Source organism: Apis cerana, linkage group LG6, assembly GCF_029169275.1.
Source record: "Apis cerana isolate GH-2021 linkage group LG6, AcerK_1.0, whole genome shotgun sequence".
Classification (NCBI taxonomy): Eukaryota; Metazoa; Arthropoda; class Insecta; order Hymenoptera; family Apidae; genus Apis; species Apis cerana.
Window position 1 is genome coordinate 12,055,227 of NC_083857.1, and position 10,606 is coordinate 12,065,832.

The 10,606-nt window shown below is 17.5% G+C and overlaps 3 protein-coding genes across 8 annotated transcripts; 2 read left to right on the plus strand and 1 right to left on the minus strand.

Annotated features, from left to right (window-relative positions):
* Positions 1 to 489: 489 nt before the first annotated feature.
* Positions 490 to 3,842, minus strand: LOC107994108 (glycoprotein-N-acetylgalactosamine 3-beta-galactosyltransferase 1). Of its 5 annotated transcripts, none has more exons than XM_028664962.2 (6): positions 3,422 to 3,842; positions 2,537 to 2,695; positions 1,991 to 2,166; positions 1,711 to 1,918; positions 1,506 to 1,644; positions 490 to 1,371 (listed from the first exon to the last, which is right to left on the minus strand). In XM_028664962.2, the coding sequence occupies exons 2-6, from the start codon at positions 2,601 to 2,603 to the stop codon at positions 825 to 827; spliced, it is 1,137 nt and encodes a 378-aa protein (XP_028520763.2). In that variant the 5' UTR covers positions 2,604 to 2,695; positions 3,422 to 3,842; the 3' UTR covers positions 490 to 824. The 5 variants fall into 5 exon arrangements, with proteins under 5 accessions (XP_028520763.2, XP_016906365.1, XP_061932354.1 ...); XM_017050876.3 differs by having other exon boundaries at positions 2,555 to 2,695; positions 3,422 to 3,664; XM_062076370.1 differs by lacking the exon at positions 3,422 to 3,842 and adding an exon at positions 3,322 to 3,415 and having other exon boundaries at positions 2,555 to 2,695.
* Positions 3,843 to 4,944: 1,102 nt separating this feature from the next.
* Positions 4,945 to 6,317, plus strand: LOC107994111 (probable trafficking protein particle complex subunit 2). The gene is made up of 3 exons (XM_017050879.3): positions 4,945 to 5,358; positions 5,439 to 5,672; positions 5,745 to 6,317. Exons 1-3 carry the CDS (start codon positions 5,269 to 5,271, stop codon positions 5,841 to 5,843), a joined length of 423 nt encoding a protein of 140 aa, XP_016906368.1. The 5' UTR covers positions 4,945 to 5,268; the 3' UTR covers positions 5,844 to 6,317.
* A 510-nt stretch (positions 6,318 to 6,827) lies between these two features.
* On the plus strand, positions 6,828 to 10,472 carry LOC107994106 (beta-1,3-glucosyltransferase). 2 transcript variants are annotated; one of them, XM_062076367.1, is made up of 10 exons: positions 6,828 to 6,933; positions 7,398 to 7,506; positions 7,601 to 7,710; positions 7,799 to 7,981; positions 8,041 to 8,171; positions 8,286 to 8,466; positions 8,560 to 8,695; positions 8,789 to 8,936; positions 9,015 to 9,291; positions 10,194 to 10,472. In XM_062076367.1, the coding sequence occupies exons 2-10, from the start codon at positions 7,434 to 7,436 to the stop codon at positions 10,347 to 10,349; spliced, it is 1,395 nt and encodes a 464-aa protein (XP_061932351.1). In that variant the 5' UTR covers positions 6,828 to 6,933; positions 7,398 to 7,433; the 3' UTR covers positions 10,350 to 10,472. The 2 variants fall into 2 exon arrangements, with proteins under 2 accessions (XP_061932351.1, XP_061932352.1); XM_062076368.1 differs by having other exon boundaries at positions 8,834 to 8,936.
* The last annotated feature ends 134 nt before the right edge of the window (positions 10,473 to 10,606 follow it).

A 10,606-nucleotide genomic window follows, 5' to 3' on the forward strand; every position in this document is an offset into this window, starting at 1 on the left:
AAAGAAATAAAAAATCTCAATATGTACAGAAAAAGAAAATATAAATTGCTGCAAATTAATGATAATAGATCAAATCACTACAGAATAATTTTTTTCTTTTTTAAAAAATGATTAATTACAAAAAAACTTAAAATTAAAAAAATAACTTAAAAAATAAATAATTTATAATAAAAGTTTATCAAAATATATCTTTAAATTGTATTTTCATACTTCAAGAATAATTTCGATTAAATATTTGATGAAAAAATTAAATTTTATTGTATAAATTTATATATGTACAATACAATTATTAAAAATAATTAATAAAAATTACTAAATAATAATTTATAATTAATAATTAATAATATTCTAATATGCTTGTAACATTTATAAGAGTGCATACCTTGTTTTATTCTTATGATGAATTTATAAATTTTTCATCATTCACATATAGGTACGTATAAACATCATATATATCTATTACGGATATAAGAGAAAATGACACAAATATCACATATATGACAAATTTTTATTTTTCAGTGATGTTAACATCTAATTCATTGACCTGAATGGACTAGTTATATTCATGAAAATAAAAAAAAAATTATTTTTGAATAATTAAAATTATTTATATATATATAATTATAATATATATATATAAAACAATTTATACAAAAAATAATTTAAAAAGGAAAAAGCTTAATTGCAAATTTCATCAGTTGCAAAATTTTTATTTTTATTTTAATTATTAAATTTCAAAATATTTTTTTTTAATTTCTATATTTGCTTAAAAATTTATAAAAAACAAAGATTCATTATAGATTAAAATGTGATAAGTATAAAGACTAGTATTCAGTCAATACAGTAATTGACTGATCTGTAGTAAGTTTTTCTATACTATGTGTGATACCATACGGTCTTAAGTGATAAATTAAGTACTCAAGAACATACATCATATTAGGTGACACATAGTGAAATGAAATCGCACTATCGGAACAACAATTGAGACCATCTTTGGTATCATAATAAATATACTTCCAGTACCAGAAATTTTTATCCATATGATTAGGAATTAAATGATGTTCTGGTACAAAGGGGAAAAATCTTCCACGACCATGCGGATCTCGAGTATCCATCGCTTTGACATTTACTTTTTCCAGGCACTTTCCCATTTCTACATCTTCTGCACCTCCATTGTCTGAACGACACTTTGTTTTATCAGGCAAAGCCTCTTCCACAAATTTACGCAAAGCTTCTTTACTAAGTACATATCCTGCACCACCACTCATGTATCCTTGTTTCACAAATGGTTTAAATCTACAGCCAAAATATAATGGCGAATTTGAGTCATAAGATGATAACATATATCGTAAATTTTCTACCACCACATATCTGAAAATTTAATAATTTTTAAATAATATTAATCATAAAATAAAAATACTTATATTAAAAAAAAAACTTTGAATTTTAAATCTTCCTTATTAAATCTTATTATTTAAAATTTGTAATTGCAATAAATTATTTACGTATCATCATCAGCTTTCATAAACCAATCAACTTTATCTTTGTACTTTTCATAAGCATATTTAAAAGCTTCTTTGGTTTTTGCCCATAAATTATCTCTTCCTTCTTTTACTGATAAAACAACTGTAGGCAAATTTGTATCTGGAAATTTAATAGTATATTTTAAAATAATAATTTAAATTATTATTTATTATTATAATATTTTACCTTCAGCAGAACTCATAAATAAAAGAATATTGCAACGTTTACCCCATGTTGCTTTCACATGTTGAGCTTTACTTTGGTGATTTTTTGGACCAGTCATGATCCAACACAAGATACGTACTTTTTTTGCAAGATCTTGTGCAACTTTATCTTCATCTTTATGAAAATCCTCATCTGCACTATGAAATTTTACCTCTATTTCAGGACCAATCTATTACATTTATTAATAAGATAACAAAATTGAATATAAAGAGATTACAAACAAATAATATAAAATAATTACTTCTGATTCCAATTCTGAATAGTGATGTGGATCTCTTGAAAGTGTAAAACCACCAGAAAACCAATTAAACATATATGGCACATTTCTTGTAGAAGTTATTAAAAGGCATGCTGAGATAAATCCAAAAATTATACCAGTAAGAAGAGTTAATATAAAATGCTTACCACTTCTAATACCTATATAAAAAATAAAATTTACTAATAAAAAGATATATAGCTAATGTTACATTATTTATAATTTATAATTTAATAATGAAAATCAATCATTTTAAAATATTAATTTATCATTAACATTTAAAAACCTTTGAATCATGATATATAAAAGTAAACAACTTTAATCCAGCTAAAAGATTTAATTATATCAAATTATTGTAATAAAATGTATTTTTTTAGCTTATTAATGATTTTTATTAATTAAAAAGGATTACTTTCTTATATATTTAAATGAAATAAAAGAAGTTATAAATAAATCAAAGTTAAGATACTATAAATTTTTAAAAATTTTTATCATATCTTTAATAATAATATTATAATTATATCAACATACCTATAAATACATACATACCTATAAATTTTTGTAGATATAAATAAAAATTTAAAATTATTTTAGTCATTTTTAAAATGAACTATTTATTATGTAATCAAACATTATTTATCAATTTAAAATTCCTTATATTAATATTTTTTTTAATTTAAAATATTGCTTCTGAAAAAAAATTTTTTATTTATTTCATTTATAAGAATATTATTTTATAAAAATATTTATTATTATCATGTTAATAAATAAAATATTTTATATCTTTAACTTATTTTCACAGCGTAAAAAATATTTTTACTTTTATGTTTACAATTAATGATTTTAGATTTATATAAAACAAATATACTTTATATATATTTAATATATTATTAAAAAATAATATATAAAAATTACAATAATTAGATTTATTGTACAAGAAAAAATATAAAATAATATTAAAAAATATACATATAATATAAAGACATAATATGAAAACAAAAGTATATCAAGAAAAAAATTAGGATTTATAAACTGATGAAAAAGTTTTATATTTAAATAAATTATATTATATTATATTTTCAATTAATTATATTAATATAAAAAATTCTTCTGATTATATTATCAATTATAATATCAATTTATTAACACAAAATAATATTTAATATTTAGATTATAATTCTAAATAATAGTATTAATTAACAAATTATTATTTATATTTATATTTAAGTAATTTTAAAGATATGTTTAATAATAAATTACAATTAACACTGAAAAAGATTATCTATATCTATATAAACTATATAAAAAAATATTACAATTTTATAAATTTTATTTATTTTATATCTTATAAATATTTTATCTATATCATTTTTTATACATTTTATATATATTCACATATTCTTTTTATCTACTTACATCAGCAAATACGTAAAAAATTTCGCACGTGCCAGATAACGCGAAAGAATTCATGATTATGATAATCTCAGAATAAAATGATATTTTGCAAAAAAGTTGATTTAAATATTTCAAGAAAATTCTAATTCACATGATATTTTTTTTGTGTTCTAATAATTCAATAATAACTAAATCTTTTACTCAACTCAGTATACATATATAGATATATTGCAAATTTCTACACAACCTAACTTTATTTGTATCAGCAAATATGTATTATAAATATAATACATATTTATTACATTTAATAATATTTATTATAAATATAACATAAATTTATAATAAATTTAGAATAAAATATAGTTTTATTATTAGGATATTCAAATATATTTATAATTTTTACAATGATTTATAACGTACATTTATCTGGTTATAAATAAAATATGCAAATTATCAAAAAATTATTTAATTATTTGTGTGAAAAAGTTTAAATAAAAAATGATTTCAAATAACATAATTTGTTGCAGTTAATTTTTTTGTAAATGAATAAAAAGAAGTCATATTTTTAAAATAGTAAATAGTTTATATTTTTAAATATAATAATCAATCTGTCTTGACATTTTTTAAAAAATACAAATCGTACAAAAGTATATACTTATATTGAAAAATTATTAGTTTAAAAGATATTGTAATTTTAATTGTGTCAAACTTTGTTACATAAAATCATAGAAAACATAATGAAATATCATTTCACTTTTTTTATTTTCCATATTATGCAAACTTTAAATTAGAATATTTTTTAATTTTTTAATTTGATGATTTTTAATTTGATTGATTTAATAATTTTTAATTATAGCATAAATAGATTTTTTAATAGAAAATGTTGATCGATTATTTAAAAATTAATTATTCAAAACATAATTTCATACAACTTCAATATATTATAAATGTTTATAAAAATATGATTTCTATCTAATCATATATAAAAAGCTAATAATATCATGTCTTTTTTGAAAGTATTTTTATTTGAATCATTTTTTTATAAATATAATATAGTTTGTCAGTAATTTATATAATTTGTTTTATAACTGAATATTCTATATAAATTATCATAAAAAAAATTTATATATATATATATATATATATATATACTATATATATAACTAAAAATTTTAATTTTTAAAATTTATTGCTAGAATTTTAATTATTATTCGTTATTAAAATATGAAATATATATATGAGTAAAAATATTGTTTGATTTTTGCAAATACGAATATCGAATTATTTTAAATAAATAAATAAGAAATTATAAAATTATATTTAGTTATTATGAATATGTTGGAAAGTTTTATATTTTATAAAGAATTAATATTTTTGCAGTGTTTAATTATTTAATTATTTGCAAATACTTTAATAAATAAAGCGAAATTAAAAATCTTATTAAATTTTAATTTAGATATTAAAATTTTAAAAAAAATGTTGTATTTTCATTTTGACCAAAATTAAAATTTTAATTATCAATTGCAAAAATTATTTATATGCATTTTTATTACATTTTTTATTTAATTCGATTGATAAAATCACCAATGGGCATAAAGTAAAATTCAAATTTTATTAAAATTCAAATATTTTTTAATAATTAATATATTATATAAATACGATAATTCGAAGCTGTCTTATGTACATATAATTATAAATAAAACATTACATCTATTTTGAAGTTTATTATATATCCAAATTGTTTTTCTTATATATAACTATTAGTTACGTATAGTATGATACATTTGTAAGTATATGACGCTTGATAGAAAGATAGATATTGTAATTAAAATATCAATGTCAAAATTAAAATATATTACATCAACACAATGACAGCGAATTATTATTTTGCAATTGTCGGACATACGGACAATCCTTTATTTGAAATTGAATTCAATAATTCTGGAAAAGATACGAAGGTTCATTTTTTTAAAGGTTATGTTTAAGCAATATATAATAATTAACAAGAATAACATTTATATTTTTGCGTTTTTTATAGAAAGAAGATTATACACATTTAAATCAATTTATTGCACATGCTGCTCTAGATCTTGTAGATGAACATACTTGGAAAACAACAAATATGCATTTAAAAGTTGTAGATAAATTTAATCAATGGTTTGTAAGTGCTTTTGTTACTGCAACTCATATACGATTTGTTATGGTACATGATAGTAAAAATGAAGATGGTATAAAAAATTTTTTTAATGAAATGTATGAAATGTATATAAAGGTAAGAAAGATTACTTAAATATTTGATATTTTTATAAAATTATTTAATAATTATGTTTTATTTTCTTTGTAGTATTCTATGAATCCATTTTATAAATTAAACACACCTATTAAATCTATTGGTTTTGAGAAAAAGGCACAATTATATGGCAGAAAATATTTATCATCCTGAGTATTTATTATTATATTTTATATTTAAAGTTTGTATAATAATAAATCTAACATTATTATTTAGAAATTTAGAAATTTAATGTTTATATGTTTGTAATATTATTTGTAATATTAAATATTAAATTATTTATAATATTAAATATAATTTCTTAATATTAAATATATACACATATAAAGCAACTTCAAATATAAAATTGATCATTTAAAAAATTTATATAATATCAAAGAAAAATGAAAAATATAATAAAACTTTATTAAAAATACTAAAATAATTTTTAGTGCATATAAATTTTATAAATATTTAGAATTGTAAATAAAAAACAATGTAATTGTTTTATCCAAAAAGAACATTGTATTATGATAAATAATATAAAAATTGCGAAAATAAATTGTCCTTGATAATTAAAATAGATTGATATTAATTATAAAAAAGAATATTACTATATCATTAAATAAAATATTATTTTATATTTAATTAAAGTATTTTTTCTTAGTAAATATTATTTTTTTTCACTAAATAATAAAAAACTTTTTTTAATAAATGGCGATATAATATTTTTATATATAATGGTATTATGGTACAAAAAGATTTTTATAAAAAAATAAATTTTTATTTTTTAAAAAGAAATATATTTAGAAAGGGATAGAGAGAGTGATTTTAAAATAATACAAAAATTTAAAAATATTCAAAATATATATTGATTTTTGTAATATTAAATTGCTCAAGTAATTATTTTTTATTAAATTTGTGATCAAATATGATAATAAAAACATTTTATCAAAAAAAATCGAAAGCATAAAATTTTTATTTTAAGGTTATATTATAAAAATATTTATATGTAATTCATATAGTCTATAAACTTGAAATATAATCATAATATTTGCAAAATTTTGTATCTTAAAAAAAATATTTAAAATTTAAAATAAAATTCTTATATTCTTTAGTAATTTATTTTTTATTCCTATTAAAATTAAAAACCCTATACAAGACTATATATATAAATGTATATCTATATAAGTATATAAATTTCATAATGAAAAATATTCAAATAAAAAAAATTCAATAGTAAACTTTATTTAAGGATATATATGTATGTATAATACACATGAAAAATTTTTATTTATTTAATATTTAATATAATAAAAATCATTTTTTATATTATAAAAAATATTTTTTACTTTTTATATTTTAGAAAGATATTAGATATTATATACGTTCTAAATTATATATATAAATAAGTTAAAATATAAAATATATATTCTATTCAAAATTAAATATTTTGTATCTTTTACTAATCGTGTTAATGTTAAAGATATTATTTTTTATAATATTTTTAAATTCATTAAATATTATATACTATTTATAAGTTTCTATAATTTTAAATTTAAAAATTATAGAATAAAAAAACATTAATGTATATAATTAATACTGTTTTGAAATTCAATAAATTTTTTTATATATTTTTTATATTTATATATAAAATTATATAAATTTTCGATTAAATATAAATTTTAATATTTTTATATTTTAAAATATTTAATTTTTTTCTTTAAGGAGTGGATCAATTAATTTAAATTGTTAAAAATCATAATGTTTTTCATATATTCCATGTATTTGATATTTTTATTATTATTCTTGAATAAGGCTAATGTAAATAGTATAGGTAAGTTATATATAAATAATAGTTATATAATAATAATAAAACAATAGTTTTTTCTCACATGAAAATACAAAATATAAATGAAATATATTTACAGATCCCAATGAAATAGTTATCGTAATATTAGATCAAAAAGAAGGCTATCATATAGCACATGCTAAAATGTTAGAAGAAAACATTTTTGAACAAGCAGATGCTCTTGATAAAGTATATTTATAATTAAATACTGCTATATATTTAAGAATTATTATTCTATAATGTTAATATAATAATATATAATCAATTTTTTTTTTAGGATCCTCCCAAAATTGTTTTATCTCATAAATTAAATATTAATGGATCTTGGACAATAATACCACTTCTAAATTATTTATCAAATACATATACTACTTCAAAATGGTTTTTTTTTTGTCTAGAAAATACTGTAATTAAATTAAATAAACTATTAAGTATTCTTTCCAAATTCAAAGAAAATAAAGTATGTATTTCTATTATTAAAAAATATATTATATGTTTGTTAATAAGTGTTTGTTTTAGAATACATGGATTGGTCATGCATTATATGATCATGAACCAACTATTATACATCATTTTGCAGAACATAATAAGAAATTTAAATATCCACACATAGCTTCAGGTTTTGCAATAACATCAGTTTTGTTAACAAGGTATTATTTAAATATATAACTTAATTTTGTTAAGAAGATTTTATTTCAAAATATAATTTTATTTAATTTATATAAATTTTATTATTTCTTATTATATAATTTTTGTTTTCTTAGTTTGGTACATAAAATTATTAAAGATGAAGGACCAAAGGATGATTTTTCAATTGATGCATCATATGAATTTGCATCTTTTGTTTTAAAGATTGATAAAGGAATACGATTAACACATGTACCTCAAATATGTGTCATATCTAGTTCTGAATGTGCTACATATCCAAGATTTTTTCATCCATGTGTAAGTGTATATTATTTATATTTATATTATTTGTACTATTTTGTTTTATTTATTATATTTTTATTTGTACTTACATAATTTTAAATAATAAAGGATTCATCTATAACTTCTAAAAATATATACTTTGCTGTAAAAACTTGTGCAAAATTTCATATTGAAAGAATTCCTGTAATTAAAAAAACATGGGCAAAGTATGCTATAAATATTGGTTACTTTAGTGATATTGCTGGTATGATCATTTTATATAATTAATTAATTAATTACTATATATATATATATATATATTAAATATTAGTGAAGTAGCATATTTTTTTTAGTATAGATAAATATTTAACTGATGCTTTTATTGTATCAAATACAACACAAGGACATTGTGCGAAGACCTATAATATTTTAGTTGAAGCAAGTAAAATTTTAAAAAAAAAAAATCTAAATTGGCTAATTATTAGTGATGATGATACACTTTTTAGGTATATTTCTATTTGTTACATGTAATATATTATGTATAATTTAAAATATAAGAAATATTAATATATTATTATTTAAAGCGTGGCACGTTTAATACGTTTCTTAACATGCTACAATCCAAATATTCCACTTGCTATTGGAGAACGATATGGTTTTCAATTGTGGAACAGTTTTCACGGATATGAATACTTAACTGGTGGAGCTGGTGTTGCCTTATCTGCGCCTTTAGTACATGAAATGATAAAATTGGGTAAATGTGATTGTCCATCACCTACAACTCCCGACGACATGTATCTTTTTGGTATATGTCTAGCACGAATTGGAATACAACCTATACATTCATCAATGTTTCATCAAGTATGTTATATTAAATTATTTATTTTTAATATTAGAAAAATTTATTTTAGAAGATTTTTAAATATAATTTCTAATTTATATATGGAATTTATATAAAAATATATTAAAAATAAAATCCAAAGTGTTTCAACAGTTAAATTAGTGATTTTAAATATATATTATATGAAATATATATAACATGTATTAATAAGATATTAATAAGATTTAAAAATCTCCATTCTTGATACATATACAATTTACAATTTTTCTTAGATTTTTGAGATGTCATATGAATTATACATATATATGATATAAAAATATATATAATTTAATATTATATATAAAAACAAAGTTTTTGTTTATAAGTTATACAAAGAAAACAAATTGAAAAATTTATTCATAGTGCTATTTCATAGATATTTAGATTCTGATGACTGTTAAAGCATTAATAATATATTTCTTCTCAAACAATATTGGTCTCTTTGTCTTTTCTTTGATTTATTTTTTTTTTTTTGTTTAATTTATGTCTTTTTTTGATTTACTCTTTTTGTATATATATATATATATATATATATATATATATATATATATATAGAATATTTTGTCAATATTTTATAAAAAAAATATAGAGATTTCATATAGAATTATTTATTTTTACGATGTTTAAAAATATTCTAAATGTTCCAAAGTAAGAAATTTTCAAGAATTATTTAGAAAATATAAATAATATTAGAAAAAAATAATATAGCAAAATAAAAAAATTTTTCGTTATTAACTAAGAAAATGATTGATAAAATTTGTATTAATTTAAATATATTTAATTATTAATATTTAATTTAATTATTAATTTAAAGGGTATATAATTTTAAATATTATTTACATGAAGATGAGTATAATTTTAAAATATAATGTTTTTATTATAGGCACGACCTATGGATTATGCTACCGCATATCTTGCTTCACAAGATCCCATATCATTCCATAAATTTTGGATGATTGATCCTCAACTAGTTTATGATGAATGGTTTGCAGAAGCAGACAAGTCATTAATTACAGTTAAAAAACATATGGAATTATAACATTATTATAACTTATACTCAGTTCATAAATATTTATTAATGATAAAAAAAAATTAGTTAATGTAATATTATAATATGTTAGTATCCAAATTTTTATTTAAAAAAATATATTTATTATATTTATTCTGCATAGTAATTAATTAGAAACAAAAAGATTTATATATAGTAAAGAATAATATTTTTTGAAAATATATTTTTCAAAAACTAATTTTTAAATGAAAAAAAAATTTTATATTTATATTTTTTCTTATTATTAC

Bases quoted from the DNA above. Each gene is read 5' to 3' on its own strand.
- LOC107994111 (XM_017050879.3), top strand. From the start codon at position 5,269: ATGACAGCGAATTATTATTTTGCAATTGTCGGACATACGGACAATCCT. The intron at 5,359-5,438 runs GTTCATTTTTTT...CGTTTTTTATAG, and splicing joins ATTCTGGAAAAGATACGAAG to AAAGAAGATTATACACATTT. The intron at 5,673-5,744 runs GTAAGAAAGATT...TTTTCTTTGTAG, and splicing joins TGTATGAAATGTATATAAAG to TATTCTATGAATCCATTTTA.
- LOC107994108 (XM_028664962.2), bottom strand. From the start codon at position 2,603: ATGACTAAAATAATTTTAAATTTTTATTTATATCTACAAAAATTTATA. The intron at 2,167-2,536 runs GTATGTTGATAT...TTTTTTATATAG, and splicing joins AGGTATGTATGTATTTATAG to GTATTAGAAGTGGTAAGCAT. The intron at 1,919-1,990 runs GTAATTATTTTA...TAAATGTAATAG, and splicing joins ATTCAGAATTGGAATCAGAA to ATTGGTCCTGAAATAGAGGT.
- LOC107994106 (XM_062076367.1), top strand. From the start codon at position 7,434: ATGTTTTTCATATATTCCATGTATTTGATATTTTTATTATTATTCTTG. The intron at 8,467-8,559 runs GTAAGTGTATAT...TAAATAATAAAG, and splicing joins CAAGATTTTTTCATCCATGT to GATTCATCTATAACTTCTAA. The intron at 9,292-10,193 runs GTATGTTATATT...TTTTTATTATAG, and splicing joins ATTCATCAATGTTTCATCAA to GCACGACCTATGGATTATGC.